Source organism: Ostrinia nubilalis, chromosome 15, assembly GCF_963855985.1.
Source record: "Ostrinia nubilalis chromosome 15, ilOstNubi1.1, whole genome shotgun sequence".
Lineage (NCBI taxonomy): Eukaryota > Metazoa > Arthropoda > Insecta > Lepidoptera > Crambidae > Ostrinia > Ostrinia nubilalis.
In genome coordinates, this window is record NC_087102.1 from 7,387,186 (window position 1) to 7,408,645 (window position 21,460).

The 21,460-nt window shown below is 36.6% G+C and overlaps 2 protein-coding genes across 2 annotated transcripts; one reads left to right on the forward strand and one right to left on the reverse strand.

The window, feature by feature from the left end:
* Window positions 1-4,631: 4,631 nt before the first annotated feature.
* On the forward strand, window positions 4,632-7,560 carry LOC135078835 (basic juvenile hormone-suppressible protein 2-like). The gene is made up of 5 exons (XM_063973391.1): window positions 4,632-4,770; window positions 5,061-5,164; window positions 5,249-6,073; window positions 6,207-6,349; window positions 6,430-7,560. Exons 1-5 carry the CDS (start codon window positions 4,692-4,694, stop codon window positions 7,277-7,279), a joined length of 2,001 nt encoding a protein of 666 aa, XP_063829461.1. The 5' UTR covers window positions 4,632-4,691; the 3' UTR covers window positions 7,280-7,560.
* Window positions 7,561-7,703: 143 nt separating this feature from the next.
* On the reverse strand, window positions 7,704-11,358 carry LOC135078834 (arylphorin-like). Its single transcript, XM_063973390.1, has 5 exons — window positions 11,238-11,358; window positions 10,410-10,540; window positions 9,448-10,281; window positions 9,199-9,365; window positions 7,704-8,633 (listed from the first exon to the last, which is right to left on the reverse strand). The coding sequence occupies exons 1-5, from the start codon at window positions 11,320-11,322 to the stop codon at window positions 7,775-7,777; spliced, it is 2,076 nt and encodes a 691-aa protein (XP_063829460.1). The 5' UTR covers window positions 11,323-11,358; the 3' UTR covers window positions 7,704-7,774.
* Window positions 11,359-21,460: the final 10,102 nt, after the last annotated feature.

Here is a 21,460-nt window from a genome sequence, read left to right on the forward strand (position 1 = left end):
GTGTCCCCTCGAAAAATTATGCGCAATGCCAACAATTAAGGGTATCCGCGGAACACCAGAGTGACTTGACATGTCATGCTCTTTGAGAACATCTCACGATAATTGCGGGCCTGTTGGTGCAATGTTGACCTACCTATTTTCATATTTTGCTGCAACTGTTGAGTACAAACTCACTGTGTCTAATAAAGGTTTTTCTGTTTAATCAAAGGTACATTTTTTCTTTGATTGTAGCGCATCTACAATGTCAGAGTCAGCACGAACAAAGACTAAACAATACTCTTAATTTGGAGAACTTACCTGAAAACTTATCTTCAAATTCATTACAAAATATGCCTACAAACCACAGCTTTCTAAAGCCAAAGTCATCAGTTACTAGGCAGTTAATGTGGATGACAGAGACAGTAACAAGACCGGATTAAGCGAATCATCTATTTTGTTCATGCAGAGAATGTTTATTGTCTCTTAGCTGTACTAAGTACGAGTATTCGTAGCGCCGCTCATCCCAACCAAAATTAGTACCGCGCGCAATTGGAAAATTGACCAATTGCATTTTGTTTCCTGAGATTATTATGGTACTATTATGCTCGAAATAGCTAAACGTTTGTTACTGTTTCAATCTTCTTGAAAGAAATAAAATAATTTGTGTCTTTACAGTAGCCTCTACAGTAACATTGAAAAGCTCAGCATTTACTGTCATCTATGTTTCTTTACTTTCATTTGTATTTAATATAATTTCGATGCCATTTTCTAGAAAGGTAGCTTCTTCTATAAACATTAGTAAAGGACAATGTTCGTTCTCCATACATTGTTCGCCTAAAGAACCAACAATTTTGACATATTACTACCCGAAAGCGAAATAATACGATTCTGTGTGTAAGAACAATGATTCCTGATGGACACTTGCCATAAAATTAATGATTAAGAATATTAAATCACAGCGATTTTATAATATGTCGTTTATGACAACATGGCGTCTAATGTATTGTGTGAATGTATGAACACCGATTCGCGAAAAATGTTTTGTATTGTCGTCACGCCGAGTCGCAGCCAAATAGTATAAAATAATAGAACAAGTTTTAGAAATACAACTCGGCATTCCACTTTTACAATATGCCCACATATTGCACGTAAATAAACAACATGAATCGTAGGTTGTTTCCACCCTTGTCATCTGACACATGAAATAAACTCCTATTGTATTATAGATATCGAAGCCGAATCGTATATAATAATAGAATGGGTTTTGGAGATCACTCGGGGTTCCACTTTTATAAAATACCTACATATTACATAAAAATACCACGAATCATGAGTTTTCTTTTCACCATTTACATCTGACACGAGATAACAAACTCCTATCTCCATGACTACCATCGTAGTCTATGCCAAAGACTACAATATTTTAAGCAAGAAGTTTCAAACCTTAGCGGCTACGGTAACCCCTGGGCCACATACATCATGATAACATTCGGTCGACACCGGAACGAAGTCTTGCGATTATGCAAAAAAGCATCGTATTCTAGTGCGGCTATATCACGTTCAACCGGGGTTTTAATTCGACTAAAGTCCTGACTAAAGACTGGAAGAAAATACGCCGCATTGTATGAGCACTTCGTGTTCGTTAAAGCGGCTTCAGATCTAGAGCCCACATAGTTTTCTTTCCAATAATATCCGCAAGTAGCGCTGCATGATCTTTACAACAAAAACGGCAATAGTTATTAAGGTGCCAAAATTATATGATTACTTTGGCACGGTATTATACACGTGCGAAGATTTGTCATTTTCATTCATTTCTTCATCATCATCATCATTTCAGCCACAGGACGTCCACTACTGAACATAGGCCTCCCCCAATGACTTCCACATCGCACGGTTGGTAGCGGCCTGCATCCAGCGCCTTCCCGCTACCTTTATCAGGTCGTCGGTCCACCTTGTGGTGGGTTGACATTGCAGAATATGACTTTTGATAGGTTCATCATAGAATTCGGCGGGGATATCCTCACGGAGGAAGTTCGTAAAAGGGCGGAACAAGATCTTATAATAATGCAAGGCCGAAGCTGTTACGCGCGTGCTCCTACGTGTAATCCGGCGAGTATGCAATAAATAGTAATGTCTGGTAAATAGTGGTAATACGTATCGTTCGTTCGTTCGTTTCAGCCGAAAAGACGTCCACTGCTGGACAAAGGCCTCCCCCAAGGATTTCCACGAAGACCGATCCTGCACCGCTCGCATACAGGCACCTCCCGCGACCTTCACCAGATCGTCGGTCCACCTAGTGGGAGGCCTGCCCACGCTACGTCTTTCGGCTCGTGGTCGCCACTCAAGAACTTTCCTGCCCCAGCGGCCATCAGCTCTACGAGCTATGTGCCCCGCCCAGTCTATGTCTGTATGCGCTACGATTACAGGGTATCATTTTGCATAGTCGCAAGACTTCACTCCGCTGCTGTCAAATCAATGTCGCATAATGTTATCGCAATGTGTGTGGCCCTTGGCCAAATCACAGAAGCCTATGCGAAGAAAGAGCACTTGAATGACAATAAAAATCAGGGTTACCATTTTATAAGATTTCCTCACTATTGAGGGTAACAAAGTAACATTAATAATCTAGCCATTAATTACATTTATTACCTATACGAGAAAGTAAAGCAACATGCGGTTTTATTTTAATTTGTAAAATATTAAACCCCTCATATTTGTAACAGTTTGTTCCAAGTTTAGTTTTACTGTTTTGTTAACAGTATTGCTGTTTCAGCTGTCACTGTGAAGCTTTGGGAAAATAAATAAATAGAAAAAATATTAACATAAATATTTATTTAAGTTTTTATGTTCATTATCATAATATGCCAATTTAAGTTACACTGTGTGACAGTCTTTGACACTAAACAAACTCTTCAGCTTAATAATACCTACCTACAGGGCGTTTTTATAGTTACTCTTGCTGATGAAACAAGAAGGGTTGATTCTACTACTGAAATACAACTACTTTTCTTACAGGACCAATATCAAATTCTCAAAAAAATTCACATCCTCGTGATGGTGATAATTTCTATGGAGAGGTTTTTTTTATATTCGGTCTCTTGGGATAAGTTATTCCATTTGAGCAGTAGAATTAATCCTTTTTATTCGATCACATATAAAAACAACACAAGTGTTTAGGAAAACTTCTTCTTTGGTATGGTATCACTACGGAGTTATAATGTCGGCAACTCTGTATCACTGACTTGTAACTTTCAAACAGCATGAATAATAAGGGCACCACATTGGTTTTCTTTCTGAAAAAAGGCTTTCAGTTTTAGTACTAACCCTTTAGCACTATTTCATTGAAATAAAAATACAATAAACGCACAGAAGACTGAAATTGAGTCAACTGACGTGACATTTATAATTTGTTGACATTATGACAGTTTGACAAGACTAGGGATTGAAAAAGTTTTAATTGAAAAAGTAAAATGACAATTTATTAAAACGATTCACATGGATATAATCGATTAAAAATATTTATAAAATGTTCTGATACTTGCCTGTAGCGATTATCCAATCCTGGTTTCTACTGAAAAACTACCTCGTGGCAAGATTTTAATAAAATAATAAAATCTTTATCTTCTCTTTCACAATCTATAAAAGTTCATTTGGTCTATTATTATACATGTGCTATGAATGAGGGTTTTCGCGATTGAAAAATCCGCGAGATGGCAATACGTAGACGCGAGGTCCAAATGCTGCATGATTGGTGGATATCTGTCAATGTCATGTCAAAAATAACCAATCATGCAGCATTTGGACCTCACGTCTACGTATTGCCATCTGGCGGATTTTTCAATCGCGAAAACCCTCATTGGCATAGATTATGAGAGACTGGCAACTATACTAGGTTGATATCAGGTGATCCGTCTGCTCATTTGCCTCCTGTCACATAAAAAAAATATATATATGTTTCTCACACTTCAACTGGCATTGGATTCAACATCGGATTCTGACACTTTTACAGTTATGATACCATGAATATCAGTTTATGGTCCTAATTATTTTTATTTTATTTACGACCTTCGACCAGTTGGACACTTTAGATATCTTCTTGTAATAGTGTCAAACTGTCAATATCTTTTTAGCTTTTAACGCAAATCTAGTCTTCAAAGCAGTTTAATCGATTTATTTTATTTTCAAAATCGATATTTTATTGTCTACGATGGCCGCAGGAACATCACTATACATGGACTCCCAGCAATAAAGTACGGTAATGCCTCGTACAGATTTTATCGGCAAAAATTATGGAACTTGATAGGTTTTAGACCATGCCACGCACCAAAACGTCCGGAAGTTGTAATAGTATTATAGAATAAACGTTAAAAGACTTATTTATTTAATTTTTCAATGCTTAAGTGTCCATTAGAATGAAAGGGTGCTTAATGTATTAAAAAAAATAGAAAATAATTATGATGGGTTAATGTTTTTGGGCGGTTTTTTAGGCGGTTTCTGACAATGTCCTTTATTTTATATTTTCAATATGCAATTTTTCATTATTAGTGTACTTTTGTATGCGAATATCCAGTGTTATCCCCATTCTGAACGACTGGACCAGGATCTCAATTGGATAAGGAGAAACAGAGCTACGTTTCATCCAGATATAAGCCACGTTTGCTAATCATTGTTGTTAGTTGACCAGCTCGGTCGGTGTGTTGTTGCAAAACAGAATGTGGATTTGTTTATTGTACTTGGGGACTGTTTTGGCGGTCCCCACGGACGAATTTCGAGCGATTGTTCATGAAGGAGGTACGTTTGTATTTTTATGTCAATGAAGGTGTAGTTTGGCTTGAGTGTGGTGTAAAATTTTGCAATAATATAGATAATCCTACATCAGGCGCTTATGGCGTTAAAATATCTAAGTAAAAAAACGAAAAGTATAAATTATCTGCTATAGTTTTATTAAATTCATTCGGTACATAAGAAAACATTCTTGCTACTTGTACAATTATTAAAACTAGTGTAGTCTGGAGAATAATTTGAAATTGTACATACCAATATTTTTATAATATTCACAGCATAAATATTTATTATTCCAGACCTTTCTCCAGATTTATTGCTCAAACAAATCATTCCTTCAGGATATTCGCCGCAAATCATAAATGAAAACACAGACTCCCATATACCAAACATAGATAATAAGGTAAAATTTTGAGCTCTTTTATTTAAATTACTCTTTACTGTCGTAATTGTTGAAAATTATCATAACGACTTTATTGAATTTCAGGACAACGAACACTTTATAACATTCAACGATTACGTAGAAAAAGGTGTGACTGAAAAAGGGCTCACATTCAACATCTACGATGATGACATGAGAAATGCTGCAATCGCTTTGTTTCGTCTTCTTCGTGATACTAGAATATACAATAGAGTGGACTATGAAAAAATAAAGAAATGGGCCAATGCAAATGTAAACAGTGATATGTATGACTACGCAAAACGCCTGACATCGTTGTATAGCATCAGTCGTGGATCGGAAGAAACTTTACTGCCTCCTTTCATATTCAAACCAAACTACTTCGTCAACGGTGAAACTATCATGAAAGCGATGTTTATCAAAAATAATAATGGCCAATTCAGTGACAGTAACTTGAAAAACCAAGTGTTCAGAATTGATAAGAGGATTATTATCAACAGCAATTATTCTGGATGGAATATTCCACTGAACGGCTGTGACGAAAAAATTAGCTATTTCAAAGATGATGCCACTCTAAATAGCTATTATTACGGAGTTCACCTTCGTCACCCATATTGGATGCCAAATGAAGAGCTAGATGAGATAAATCCGAAGCACCCTGAGCATTTTTACTACATTCATCAACAACTATTGGCGAGATACCGCTTGGAAAAAGAACACCTTGGAACTGCATTCGTAAAGTCGTCAAAACAAACCTGTGAACCAGAATACAATCCATATTTATATTACGAAAATGGTCTAGCCTTTCCAACGAGGTCATCTATACTTGGTGATATGCAAGAAAACATTACCTATTTGAAGTCAATTGATATTGCTATAAAAGAATGTATTTACAGAGGACTTGTATTTTTGGTACGTTACCTTTGATCTTATCATTATTTTCCTATGGGATTGTAATTTTTACATCAACACAACAACTTGAGAGTTCCTTTCTTTATTTAAATACCTTTTTATTTCTATTCAACTGATTTATTTGTTTCAGCAGAATGGGACGTTCATAAAAATGTCCAGTGACAATTACATAGGCTTAATGACAAAACTAATACGAGCTAATTTGGATGGAGTCAAGTCAGCTAAAATTGTGCGATCTATATTTGGCTATGGAAACAACGGATACCCATTATACAGGTGAGTTATCAAATTCTACTTCAACCAATTTTTTACAGGTAAATTATAAATATGGTACACATCTTTTTTATTTTTTACAGATACAACCCTACTCCATCATTACTTCACCACCCTCAAACAACGCTAAGAGATCCAGTTTATTGGTCCTTGATTGAAAGAGGACTTGATTATTTCTCAGAATTCACAAATAACTCAGAACCTCTTGATATTTCTAAGTACGAAACTAATGAGTTTGAAATTCTTCAATTTGAATCCTCCAAGTTGGTTACAATTTTTGACTATAATTTAATAAACTTAAACAAAGCTCTACAGGGAGACACATCTAGCCATAATGGAATCTCTAACAATAACATTTATTCACGGCAGAGAAAATTAAACCATTTGCCTTTCAATTTTAATTTTACAGTAGTATCAACAGCAACTAAAGACGTAATTATAAGATTGTTCTTAGGACCTCATTGTAAATACAGCTGCTGGGATTCACATTCTAGATTTTTCGAACTTGATAGTTATCGTAACACTTTGACAGAAGGAATTAACAACATTATCTGGGACCCTGAGTCATCTGAGAGATATGTCTACTATAGTGCAAATGATTTTGAAAATGATAACGAGAATGGTTACAACATTTATAAATTCCCCAGAAACTTAGTGCTACCGAAAGGATCAGAGGTTGGTCTTAATTTGACTGTGTTTGTAATGATAACTGAGGACGACAATTTGACTGAAATAGATGCTACTATAACTCCTGTACTTTATCACCAATTCTCTAGTGAGATCGATAGTAAGCCGTTAGGATTTCCTTTCCATAAACACGCTGAATCATACAGTGACTCTGCACCTAATTATAGATTTTTCAATGTTACTGTTTATCACATGAAGACTTTAGATGTTGACTTTAATGGCTACTTTTCGCCTCATTTATATTGATTTAAACTATATTTGTAAATTATTATAATTTAGGAACATTTTAACATCTAGTTGAACTTAGAAAATGAAATCTTTGCCTACAGGAATTTGCAGTCTTGTAGAAAATATAACTGTAAGAAAACATAAACTGTTTTAGTGATCTCAACCTTCTCAACAGTATTTCATTATGAGAGTTTTTTAGTTTGCAAGATTGCCAAGTTTCCACTTTCAGTTTAGTTTTCAAATTGGCTCAAGAAAAAATAAAATTATGTGAGAAATACACTAAATACTTATCTATTGTGTGTTATTGTTTTTTATTTCAATTTTAGTTGTTATTTGTCTCCATGTCCATTTACCCGGGATTTGAATATTTAAGTGCTACCACATATTAATGTTACTCGTAACATATTAATAGATTTAGGGTCAATTAAATGAAACTTGCAAATAATTATTTGTAATTAACTTAATTTATTTAGTTGTAGTTTTGGCATCACTTAAATTATAAAATTATCGAGTTCAGTTTTTGTAAGCTACATGGTTGTACCACGGGTATTGTTCGTTGGCATGGTAGACCTCAACATCCTTGAAGTACATGTTAGGCTGCACGAAATACCAGGGCACGGGACGGTCGAATGGATAACCAAAAGGCTTGTCATCCAGCATGTAGTCCTTAATCGGCTCCCATTCCTTAGGAAGGGCCTCGCTCTTGTAAATAAAGACGAAGAACTGCAGAGGGAAACCAGACTTTGTACCCTTAGGCAGCATTAGCCTCTTGGGGAGATCGTCATACTTCTCCATCATGTCGTATGGCAGCTCACCCTTAGCCAAGTGGTTGTAGATTTGCTGAATCGAGCAAGAATCTTCCTTGAAGTGGAAGAAGTCGTCAGAGCTACGCTCAACAACGGTCTCGCCCTTTGTAAGCTTGTATTTGAACCAGTCTAATTCAACAAAGTTGTACCAGTTGTCTTTCAGGTTGATAGGGTAGCCCTTCTCATCGTATTTAGGTCCAACGAAGATCTTGAAAGTAGCTTCTTCTTCAACGTCAGACTTAACGGTGATCTTGAAGGTGAAGGGTTCGTGATTCAGACGTGGCTGAGCAACCAAGAATGATTTCTTAGGAGCGGTGAATTCAGCGTCGGAATAGTAGACGGCGTTGGATGCGTTGAATTTGAAGTAGTCGAAGAAGGTGGTCAGCTTGCTAACTTGGACATCCTTGACTTTAACGCCAACGTAATGAAGATTGTCCTGAGTGTAGGCGGGCACATACTGCTTGTACTTGTAAATGAAGCTGAAGATCTTGTTGTAGATTTGGTAGAAGGCTGGGTCACGCAGCGACGTCTGGTAGAAGTCCAGGGCCGAAGGCTTGAATACGGTACTGTAAAGTAAAAAAAGTAAAATTCAATAAAGTTTCAGGTTCGATTCCTGGTCTATTTTAGATCCGGGTATGTTCACCTTCAAAAGACGATTTTCTAGTGCATGTCTATGCTAGAATATGTGTATAGTCTATGCATGTCTATCATATCCTAGTCTTTACTGCCACTTTAATTTTTGTACATGAGGCAGACTTAGTGCCATAGAGCATTTTCTACCTGTTAACCATTGGTATAAGATATCTAATATCGCAAGGACGCAGGCCGCTACCAATCGATCAACATGGAAAGCATTGGGGGAGGCCTATGTTCAGCAGTGGACGTCCTATGGCTGAAATGATGATGATGATGATGATGAAGGTCCCTTACTCATAGTAGTTTCAAACACTATAGTGGGTAGCATGGTTTTGGTGTATAATGATTGTTAGTACAGTCGACAGGCATCAGACTACATTTTTAGCGCCCAGCAAAATAGCGTATATTACAACTAAATAGATAGATGCCACAATGTTTAGATTGATATGCTGTCGTCTATACATTAAACTTAAAAATACATAATATTGAACTCACTTGTTGTATGACCATGACGATCCACCCAGGATGCGGCGAGCCGCCTGTTCGTATGAGCGGTAGTAGTTGCTGTGGGGGATCTTCTCGTAGAGGTCGGCGTTGGTCTGCCAGAAGTTTCCGACGAAGTTGATGGACTTGGAGTTACGGAAGTCGACTTGGTACTTGTACTGGAAATAAAAAATACCTTCATAAATATAATTCAAGCTTGGAGACTAAAAAACAAAATTAAGTAATATCTTAGCTACTCACAGCTTCGAACTTGCCCTTTTCGAGGAAAGTCAAGAACATGCTTTCGTAGTTGCGGACGAATCTCAAGTCATCCAGGTTCTGCTCAGTCTGCATAATGTACTGGTCGCTCCTTTGGACGAATGGGTAGTAGTAGTAGCCCATATGAGGGTAGTATCCGTACTTGAAGGGCTGGTACCATGAGAATGTTGGGATTTTACCCAAACCATTTGAAAGTCTCTCCAGGTAGTAACGGGCCAACAGCTGCTGGTAGAAGTAGTAGTATATTTCACCGCGCCTTTCCTTTAATGGTCCCATAGCGATGTTGTCGCTCTTCTGCCAGAAGGGGAAGACGGAGTGGAAGTAGTTGTAGTATGTGTTCCAGCCAATGTCCTCAGTAAAGTACGACAGTTTGAACTCGTCATTGCCGTATCCGTAAGTGTAGTCTGAGTAGTTAGCGTAAACAACGTAGTTGTCACCTTCTACATACATGCCGTATTCTGGGTACTCCTCATAGGGTAATCCTTTGGCCTTCGTGTAGTACATTTTCTCGAATACATCGGTGTTGGCGAAGAACTGGGGCCAAACTTCGTAGAAAGGAGGCACAACTAATCCAGCAGCGTCAATTCGCTGAATGACAGCAATGTAGAAGGTGTAAGCGAACAAGCTCTTGTTCACGTGGAATCTAGCCCAAGCGGCTGTGTTGTAGAAGGTTTCGAAGTCCTTAGCATAGAAGAAGAGATCATAGAGAGCCTTAGCTTCTTCCTTCATCTCCTCGTTGAAGATGGTGAAGCTAAATTGATTCTTGTAGTAACCATTGTTGTAGTAGTGGTAGAATGTTTCAACCGCTTGGTTTTCCTGTAAGGTAATGAAAGAAAGCAGATTAGAAAAAATGTCGAAAATCTAGTTTTAAATCATTTTTATTTATGGCTTTAATTTTTTGGCAAATCACAGACATGATATTACGGGTAGTTTATATTACTTACATAATTGGCAGCGTGGGCTTGAATGTCATATTCCTTGCCAATTTTGTAGTATTCGGCGTGAGGGTTGACTTGCTTGATGGCTTCGAAGAGCTCTAAGATTTTGTACTGGCGTTCCACAGTCACCTTATCCACTGTAAAGGAAATGTTTGCTAAGTTAATTTTCACTAAGTAGAAATATTTTAAGTGTTTTGGTAGCAATGTTGCCCGGTTGGTAGCGGCCTGCGTCCAGCGCTTCCTGCGTCCTGCTACCTTTATGATGTCATCCACGTTGCGTTTTCCGGTACGAGGCCTCCACTCCAGAACCTTGCTGCTACCAACCGGGAAACATGGAAAGCATTGAGGGAGGCCTATGTTTAGCAGAGGATGTCCTATGGCTGAGATGATGATGATGATGATTGGTGGCAAACGGTTATTTAACGAAAACAGAACAGATACTATGAAACAACAATAGTACCATAAAGTGTTCAGGGCCCATGGTTGTTTTGGGACTTATGTACTTGAAGTAAGACCTTGCATCAGTCTTGAGCGACCCAGAATGGAACTATTCCCAATTCCCGTTCCCATGGCATCAATTTACATTTATCCAGGACAGCTTGACAGTCAATAAAAGTCCAACCAGCGAAGGTCAAGCTCGTCCCATGGGAAAGTAAAACTGTTCTTAAGGAAATAACTCATTCATTGGTGAGAACACAGTACTGGCAATCATTATTTAACGACTGAAGACCTAGTCTATTGACTTCAAGGACAGTTGAACCTTTTCAGGGAAAGGAAAGAAATAACCCACTAATATTAATTGCTGTGATAGAGAGTGTACCTACTTCAACTTACCAGGTTTTGTCTTCACAAATTTCTTAGGGACGGTGCCGGCCAGTGAAAGGGCCACAAGGGCCGCCAAAACTAAGACAGTCCTCATCGTGTTGACGACGAAAGACAACTGTACCTCAAACTCTAAGTCCGAAAGTTTTTATACATTCGTGATAAGGGTGACCTCACTTTTTAGATGATAATAGTTTCTGTTGAATAGCAAAAGTACTAAAGTATCTCTTATCGTTTTCATTTTAAACTGGCTAATTACTGCGGCGTCATCTGCCAATATTATTGTTAGTTTTGGCTAGATTGTTTCATAGAACTCCAGTTCGAACTATCTATCGTTTGGGATAGGGCTTATCGCTAGCCCTATCCCAAACACACTGTATAATAACACTATTACTGAGTAACATTTACTCACGCAATGTCGCAATTTTGTGTCGTTTAAATTCAGTTCCGCCATTAATTTTAGATTAAGCCAACTCATAACTTGTACTACAAGCAATAATTTTTACCCCCGGGCGAAGTAGCTGCTGCTTGCTAAACATGTCGTCACTGGTCGTCACCTTAATTTTCAAACTGCTTATGGCCATTTGTGCAAACTTTACAGGAGGAAGGAAATAAAAACTGTTTATTTTTCATATTTAAGATACCTACTAATTGAAATCTAATCAATCATTGTATTTCTATTAGTACATCATTATATTTCAATTAGTACCTTAACTGTGAAAAATAAACTGCTTTTATTTCCTCCTGTGAAGTTTGGACAAATGGACTCCCAACATGGGAACATCAGGGTCGTGGCTATCCGGCCAGAGACGATCTGGCCTACTCTCCCATCCTCCATCTGCCTCTAATTACCTACATTATTTCTTTAATTATACAGGGTGTTAGGTAAATGGGTATATGAGCCGACACTAGCCCATGTTAACATGGTCATATAAATGGTATGGTGAAATCAGAAATTTGATATCATCATTTTTTTTTTTAATTTTCGTACAAAATAAATTTTATAAATGCCGATTTGTATGAAAATTTAAATAATTAAAATGAAGATATCAATTTTCTGACTTCACCATACCATTTATATGACCATGTTAACATGGGCTAGTGTCGGCTCATATACCCATTTACCTAACACCCTGTAGAGGGTTGTGAATACAAAATAACATGATGATGATGATAATGATCATATTTTATAAACTAAACCATACGAGTTCCTATTCATTCAACTTTTATTTGTAAATCCTAATTAGAGCAACAACCACGAGCTGTCAAACAAAACCAATTTTGGATGACACTTGTGTGTCAGTGTCAGGATTATTTCACTACTAGCACTAGCTTTTGCCCGCGGCTTCACCCGCGTGAAATTTAGTTTGTCACAGATCGTCATAAATTAGCCTATATGTTATTCTGGGTTATAAACAATAATAGTGTTGTTTCATCAAAATCCGTTCAGTAGTTTTTGCGTGAAAGAGTAACAAACATCCAGACATCCAAACTTTCGTATTTATAATATTAGTAGGAAGTAGGATTTTGTAGAATAAATCGTTCACTGAACCAGTCACCACATTTCTGAAGCACTTTTCTCATAACCATCCACGATTTCACTGACGTTAAATCTGAAAATATATCAGAGTTCAAATTTTCAGCGTGACACTGCGTGCATCTAAACTGTCAAATTGTTGCAAAAAAAAAATGGTTCTGTTTGACGCATAAAGTTAATATTCCTTCGGAATAGAGCAACAAAGAATGAGCGAGCGAGATGTCACTATCTGCAACCCTGTGTGATAAAAAGAGATGTGTGATGCTGTCATCGTCACGTCAATAGAACCATTTTTGCAAAATATTTGACAGACAGTGACACTAAGAGGCACAAAGAAAATTTCAATTCATAGTTTTTTATAAAAATATCGTAAAATCCTGTTTATTTTTGGAAAATTTGTTTTCTAATATAATGGTGACCTGTTCCGTCCTTGATTGTGATGTAGGTACACCAAAGGAATAATCCTGCAAAATATTCATTTCACAGGTAAATTTATTGAAATCGACACCTCCAAACTTTAGCTTTATTTTTGTGAATGCGCTTAGAATTTTAAGCACTAAGTGTGATAATTATGTTCTTTAAACATTAATTTAAGTTGTAAGCAAAGATTACATGCTCATAATCCAGAATTTATGAATATTTTGTGTAAAGAAATAATTTTCGTTTTACACTAGGGTTGTACCACAATCGATAAATATATTTTCTGTGCTGTTTATCACAGTCACTGCTGATTATGTAGGTACATAAATGGCGTTTGTATATGAATATAGAAAAGTATTATTTTGTAATTACCTGTTAGTTAATAAACTAAACTAAATATTACATACTAAACATAATAATAAATATGTTCATGCACACAGACGTTTGTACTGTGCGGGAATCGAACCCGCTACCTCCGGAATAGTAGTCCGTTTTGAACCACTACACTATACTTCCAACAACGATTATTACATCGTTAGAATCCTATTTTTTTACGTTATCGTCAGAATTATCATTTTTTAATTATTGTTTTACTCCTGCTAATATTATAAATGCGAAAGTTTGTATGGATGTCTTGATGTTTGTAACTCTTTCACTCTTTCAAATAAATAAGTTGAATAATTTTAATCATCTGAGTTTTTTTTTCTTAGGCCACTCTCAATTCCCATATACAATCCCGGAATGGGATCCTATTTTAGTTCTATTAATATTATAATATAGATTACTGTTAGGTGTTAATTAATATTTAATCGATATCGATATTCATGTGAAAAGTAACGACATACATCACTGACATGCACACATATTTATTTTTACACACACAAATGACATCTCATTTTTGGTTTCGTTTGACAGCTCGTGATTGTTGCTCTATTCCGAAGGAATATTAACTTTATGGTTTGACGTGACGGCGAAGGCATCACGCATCTCTTTTTATCACACAGTGTTGTTGCTAGTGACATCTTGCTCGCTCAGTTCTCTGTTGCACTATTCCGCTAGGTATATTATCTTTATGATCCTATTAGGTGAAGTCAATTAATTATAATGTAATTAAAATTGTTATGGCCCGTAGGTTAGGCACAGGTTAAATAGTTAAATATTTGTTTTGTTGTTGTATCGATGTGAAATGAATTTAATCATTGTTAATTACATACTTGCAAGGGTCATCAAAACATACAGTGCTTATCTACATGAATCCTATTTGGTGATACCGTTGTGAACCTGTTTTTACCCGACTGCGCCAGAAGGAGGGTTATGTTTTTATATGAACAAATAAAGTGCAAAGGTATATTATGTAATTTGAAGAGACTCTTTATTGAACTATATTTAATTATGCAAGGAATATACAGGTTGATTTTGTTATCAGTATCCAAATTTTAGGAGCGATTCTGACTCAGTAACTTAATCGATTTACGTAAAGAAAACATTTTTATTTCATATTTTAATATTTTTATCCGCTGCGCGCGGTTTCAAAATTGGCTCACGTGGTTAATTTGCTTCGTTCATAGAATAATACTACACACAGTTAACTACGAAGCTTTTAGATTTTCAATACTCGCGAAAAATACCGCGATTCAGAATAATTAACATAAAGTTGTATTGTTAAATTGTTCTATAGAGCTTATTAAAAAAAATGGATACTGATAACAAAATCACCCTGTTAGTATCAGTAATGTAAGTATGACTAACATAAACTTCATAACTTTGACCCTACTTGATTCTGTCACAAGTAACACAAACTTGTATGCGTTACTGTAAAATGTTATGTTTTAGAATCTAGTAAGATTGCCAATTTCACATCTGAAAACTTTTGACTTTAAAAACAGTAGGTACCTACTAAGTTTATTAAAGCTTAGAATTATTTTCTCTCTTGAATTCTATGGCCGTGATACAACTAGAGCTAAACCCTCCAGTAAAAAAATTAACCTTGTGATTCAAAAGATAAGTTGAAAAGTTTTCATATTATAAAAAGTTAATTTTCATGTTAAGAAAACTACTTTTTAAACATTTGAAAACTCTTAAAAACAAAAAATTGAAAACGTATCTCTCCAAAACTAAACTTACGAAAACATATTCTTCGAAATCCTAAGTATGTAATATGAAAACTTTTTTTTTTTTAATTTTCGATTTACCATTTAATCCGGGCCTCTTCAAGGCGAGAGTGAATAGGCACTTACAGGGTAGATATGTACCATCTTAGACTGCATCCCACTTAACATCAGGTGCGATTGTGGTCAAATACCTGCCTTGTTATGCATAAAAAAATAAATAAAAAAAAACCACCATACCCATACAATTTTCTGTAAATAATTAAAATTATTTAAGATTTCATGGTTTTCCTTTCATTTGATTTATCAAGTTTGTTAGAGAGATTTTATTATCCATAAACTTAACCCTGCACTAAAAATACAGGGTGTAATTTTTAACAGATTTTAGTTGGTTTGATTCCCGGATGTGGCAAGCAAATTTTTGGAATACCTGAATGCAGTTCTATTTCTTTAAAAAATGAAGGAATGTTTTCTTTGAGTATAATTTTCTATCTACAGTCTTAAGAGCGCTTTCCCTTCAAGTGGCATTACAAAATTCCATTCTGTATATCGATGTCAATTTAAAAATCATTTTATCCTAATATGTGGGTACTAGCTTTCCGCCCGCGGCTTCGCCCGCGTGAAATTTTGTCTATCACAGAAAAACTTTATCGCGCGCGTTCCTGTTTCAAAAACAGGGTTAAAAACTATCCTATGTCCTTTCCCGGGACTCAAACTATCTCTATGCCAAATTTCATCAAATTCGGTTCAGTGGTTTAGGCATGAAAGCAAGACAGACAGACAGACAGAGTTACTTTCACATTTATAATATTAGTAGGTATAGACTAAAAGATAATATAGAAGTATAGATTGTTATAAATGCGAAATTACTCTGTACGTGTGTTCTTTTCATACATAAACTACTAAACCGATCTAGATGAATGAAAAACCAGGAGAAAGACATAGGAGGATAGTTGTTTTAATCCCGGGTTTTAAAGGGGAAACACACTCGCTATTATAGTTTTACTGTGACAGATCGAAAATCACGGAGGTGAAACCGCGCGCAATAGCTAGTATTTTACAGTTCTACATAATAACTACCTAGTCAGATTTCGGGAGCGGGGTGGAAGCTTTTTAAAAAGGATTATATTTAATTAAACTAAGTGATCACGTCCTCGCCGAGTTGGAGGCGATTTAATAATGATTTAATATTGTGGCCGATCGCAGTCGTCCAGTACGGTGTTTACAATTTAGTTCTGCTGACACATCTCTTATGTGAATAACAATTCTACGAATGCTTACACTGTAGAGTGGAAAGTGATGACTTATCTTGTTTAGTCTAGAGCAGAGGGAGCTGACGGATGCATAACTCCTCCCTCCCTAAGTGAGAAATTATCGGAAGTTTCATTTTTATGAGTATTCCGATAATTTCGTTTACATAAAATTTTTACATGTTTGCGGAAGGCAATTAACACAATTAACATAAAAAGAATCAAAACTAATACAAATGTAAAGTATGTAAAATAAGAAGTGTCTGTTTCATTTTCACTAGCACTGATTGCTGCACTGTGTTTCAGGGCGTACGACATGTATTTGATTTCATCCAAATTGATTCCATGCATATTGAGTGCGCGTGCACCGGATAGCGTTGCGTTTACAGGTAGCTCGGGTAGGTGAATCACCGGTACGTGTTCTACGGCGTCTGATGAAATGTAGAGTCGATGGTGGATCTGCAGGCCATGGATTTCCAGGTCACAGGGCTCATCGATGGTGATGATGTACGTTCCGAAGACTGACTGCTTACTGACTTCGCTGTCGCAGTGTTTGGTCAGCGTGCCTTTCAGTCTGCTGTACAGAATCCAGTTGTTCGCGTTGAGCTGCTGGAGTTTTACTTCTTCCAGCTGGATCTGGTGCTGCTTGCAGGAGGTAAGGTCCTTACTGAACCTCATCAGCTGTTCCACGCAGGTAGGCTCGTTATGTAGAGCCTGGTTGTCCGTAGAGCACAGGAAGCGATCGCCGGCGGCAAGCGGGCGACACGGTGTTACGATCGGTAAGTATTTCAAACCCTTCGCCAAAAGGTAAGGAAATTTGGGGAAAATGGAAAGCGTAACGTTTTGGGATTCTTGGAATATAGGAAGTGAGTATATCTTATAATAATTGTAAGTATAATTATCTATCAATGGTATTTCTAAAATAAATGTTATCTGATCCTGTTTCATATAAGATTTTACACAAATAGTTTCTTCTAAATTTAACAAATTACTTTCCGTAGGCTGGTAAACTAAATTGGCAGAGTTTGAAATTAACTTTAAATGATACAATAATTCTGTAGAGTTTACAATTGCTTGGTGTAAAATGGATACTCTACTTAATGCTAATGCTGTTTCTATTTCACTTAATCTTATAAATATTGTACGGAAACTACTTATGAATATGTTATACACTCCTAGTATGTATGTAGAAAAAGTCCAATCGTTTTGTGTGGACGTTATGTTTTGCAATAGGCTTTCAACTCGTTTCAAGCGTTCATCAATAATAATAGAGTTGTTATTTATTTGCTCTGAAATATTTATGAAACTGTCGAACATTTTTGAGACCAGGGTAATTTTCTTAGATATTATCTTTAGTTGAAGGGCCAGCGCCTGCGTCCCTATCATTAGCAGAAGGCACCACCTGCGGAGGGCGTTTTATGTTTTTAATAGGCACTTTGGTAGTCCTATCACCTACTTTAATTGGTAAGATGTTTCGCTTGGCTTTGCCTACAACCTTTGCTTTTACATAACGTGGTTTGTCTTTGCTTTTACGCTTATTTACGTCTTTTGCAAATATTATGTTTCCTTCGGAAAACTCTATATCTGTTTCACCACCTTTCTTTTCCCTAATGGTTTCCTTTTTGGCTGTCGTTTTCTGAGCTATGTATTTATATAAGTGCTTTGTACGTTTCGCATGATCTTGAACTAATTGCTGATAATATTGCTTTTCGAAATTGATTCTAAATGGACTATCTGAATCTGTATGACCAAAAACTACCTCAAATGGTATTAACTCAGTTACAGAGTGGATGGTGTGGTTATATGCCATTACTGAATATGTCATAACTGATGCGGCATCTGTACATCGTCTTTCGTATTTAGCCAATCTATAGATCTCTATAATTGTCGAGTGAAAGCGTTCGATAAGTCCCATAGAATTAGGGTTATTTGGGGTTCCGATGTGAAGTTCAACTTTATGTAAATTTAGAAATTCTTTCATGAGTTCGTTATTAAATTCGGTTCCTGGATCTGAGCTTATACGTTTTGGAATTCCGTAGAATGAGAAATATTTCATAAGTGCTCTAGTAACGTCTGATGTTGATTTACTTGGTATCTCTATTGCTTGTCCTAATTTGCTGAAGGCGTCAATTAGGGTTAAATATGTGATTCCTTCAATACTGAAGAGATCAATGAAAATTTCCTGAAATGGGGAATCTTGAGTTTTAGTTAATTGAAAAAATGGTTTTATGGGTTTCCTATCGTATTTCATTTTACGGCAGGCTTCGCAAGCGTTAATGATTGCGGAAACTGTTTGTTGCATGTTAGGCCAAAAATGATTTCTACGAATTCTAATCAATGTTTCCTTAATACCACGGTGGCATGTTTTTCCTTCATGGTATTGGATAACTATTGCTTTTTGTTCACCCTCGTCTTCTATGTAATTTACCCGTTCTGTACACTCGTAAAACTGAACTACATCTTTCTTAAAAAGTTTAATAATTACGTCTGTGAAAATTCGTCTAAGTTGATCTGATTCAAAATAAATGAAATACTTTGTTTTAGGTTTGATATATTCTTTTAAAAACTGTTTTACTAATTCTGCATTATTATCAGGTAAATGTACTTCAAGAACCTTTTGCTTATCGCGTGAAAGGTTTTTGACTGAAAGTTCATTATCGAATCGTTCAAAGACTAATATTTGATTAGGTTTGTTATCGATTGCTTCGTTTAAGATTGGGATGCCTTGTGATTCGGTATCCTTTGCGGAATGAATAGTTTGTGAGTTATTTGATTGTTCATCGACACAGTCTGAATTATTTGACGACGGAATCGGATATTCTGAACCTAATTGTCTACTTCCTTCTGAGGATGTAGAGTCGGAAATTACTATTGTACTTCCTGATGATAATTTTTCTATTTTCTTTACTACTTTATCAACATGTTTTTGAATACGTTTTTCCTTTTTGCTAACATTTACTTTCATGGACTGATTATCTGAATCGAGAGCATTTACTTTTATGCGGGATAACGCGTCTGCGTTTGCGTTTTGTTTATTGATTGATTCATTACGGTAATTAGCGATTGCACTAGGCATTCTAACGTTGTCTGTGAATTTTTTGTAATTTAAAATGATTGGAATGCATGCAGTTTTAGTTCTGAGGACTCTATTTTTAATGTCGATTAATGCTTCCAATTGTTCTAATAAATCTTGTCCAATTACACCATCGTACCATTTGTGTACGTCATATAAATAAAATTTGTGGTATTTTCTGCATTTAAAAGTTGGCAAAAGAGGGATTTCTATGGTTTTGTTGTGCGTACTTGACGCGTGTGTACTCACAACTTGGAATGGTTCATTTTTTATGAATTTACTGAAATACTGATAGCCAATACGCGGACTGAAGAACGAACGCATGCTGCCAGTGTCGATCATCATGCGAGCATCCAGTTCCGGTAGGTAAATATATGGTAATGTTAATTCCGGATCGCAATTAATATTTATCTGTTCGGTTCTTTGATGGAGGCTGTTTCGTGAAAATCCTGTTGGAATTCAGTTTCCTGGGTTTCCTCGGGAGTTTCCTCGAAATCAGGGTAATACTGTTCGCTGTACATGTTATTATATTCGTCTATAGGGTATTCACCATAATATTGATCGTAATAGGACTGTTCTGATTCGTCGTAGTTCAGATCATTTAAGTTTGTTTCATTTACATTGTTTGGTTTTGTAGCCGTACGCATAGACACGTCGGTCAGCTGCATACGTGGCGGCTGGACTTGTTGGGCTTGCTGAGCACCGAACTGTGGCTTATAGCCGAATTGAGGCGGTTTGTAACCGAATTGCTGAGGAGGATGTCTATAGCCAAACTGCTGGGGCGGTCTATATCCGAACTGCTGTGGAGGCCTGTAGCCGAACTGCTGCGGCGGCCTGAAACCTGGTTGATGCGGAGGCTTGAAATAGCCGAATTGTTGTAAAGGTTTATTTCCATATTGCTGGAAGGGTTTGTAGCCTTGATTAGGCGGAAGGCCAAATTTAAATTGTGGAGGAATTATCGGTTTGAAAGCATTAGAGCTGACAAAATGAGGCTGGTTGCCTGAAAATTTCTGTTGAGTTGGCGTAAACGAATTGTTAGGTTTGGGTTGCGAATGCATTTTGCTTCGCATGTTATATTGGTCCATAAAGTTTACTTCCTCGAGCACAATCGAGAGGGCGGCTTCCAAAGTGGACGGTGCCTTTAGTCTCACAATGCGCACAAGGTTTTCTGGTAAATTATAGAGAAACACGTTTAACGCGGTGTTGTTGTATATGGTGATTTTGGCGTGACGGATTGACTCGTCTGCTATGGTGTTTACTTTGGATATAAGCATTGACCTGGTTGATTGCACGCGGTTGCAAAAGTCTGTGTACGATTCATTCGATCTGATTTTTAGTGATTCTAATTCGATATTAATACATGCCTCACTACGCGGGTCTCCAAAATGTTGTGTCAGAATTTCCTTAAGTTCCGACCAGTTTGTTAAATTTTCTTGTTCTGATAACAGTGCTGCTGCATTTTCTGTAAGGCGGCTAGTGATAGCGTGGTACACGTATAAATCTTGCTCAACCCCACCTCTATATCTCGATATAACATACTCACATTTTTTAAGGAACAAATTTAGATGTTTTTTGTCACCATTAAAAAATGGAATTAATCTGAGCATCTCGTTGGGTATTGGCGTGATTTGTACGGATTCGATTTGTGGTGAAGCCATTTTACTGAATTTAAATTTATTAATTGATATGCGCCAGTCAGAATTTGTAACAGTACTTTACACAATATTCACAATTAAAATACACGTAGTGATTACCGTGTAAAACACACAATAAAATACACAATAAAATACACAATAAAAATACACAGTAAAAATAAGAGTGGTTCTTAATTTAATTGTTCAATTTCG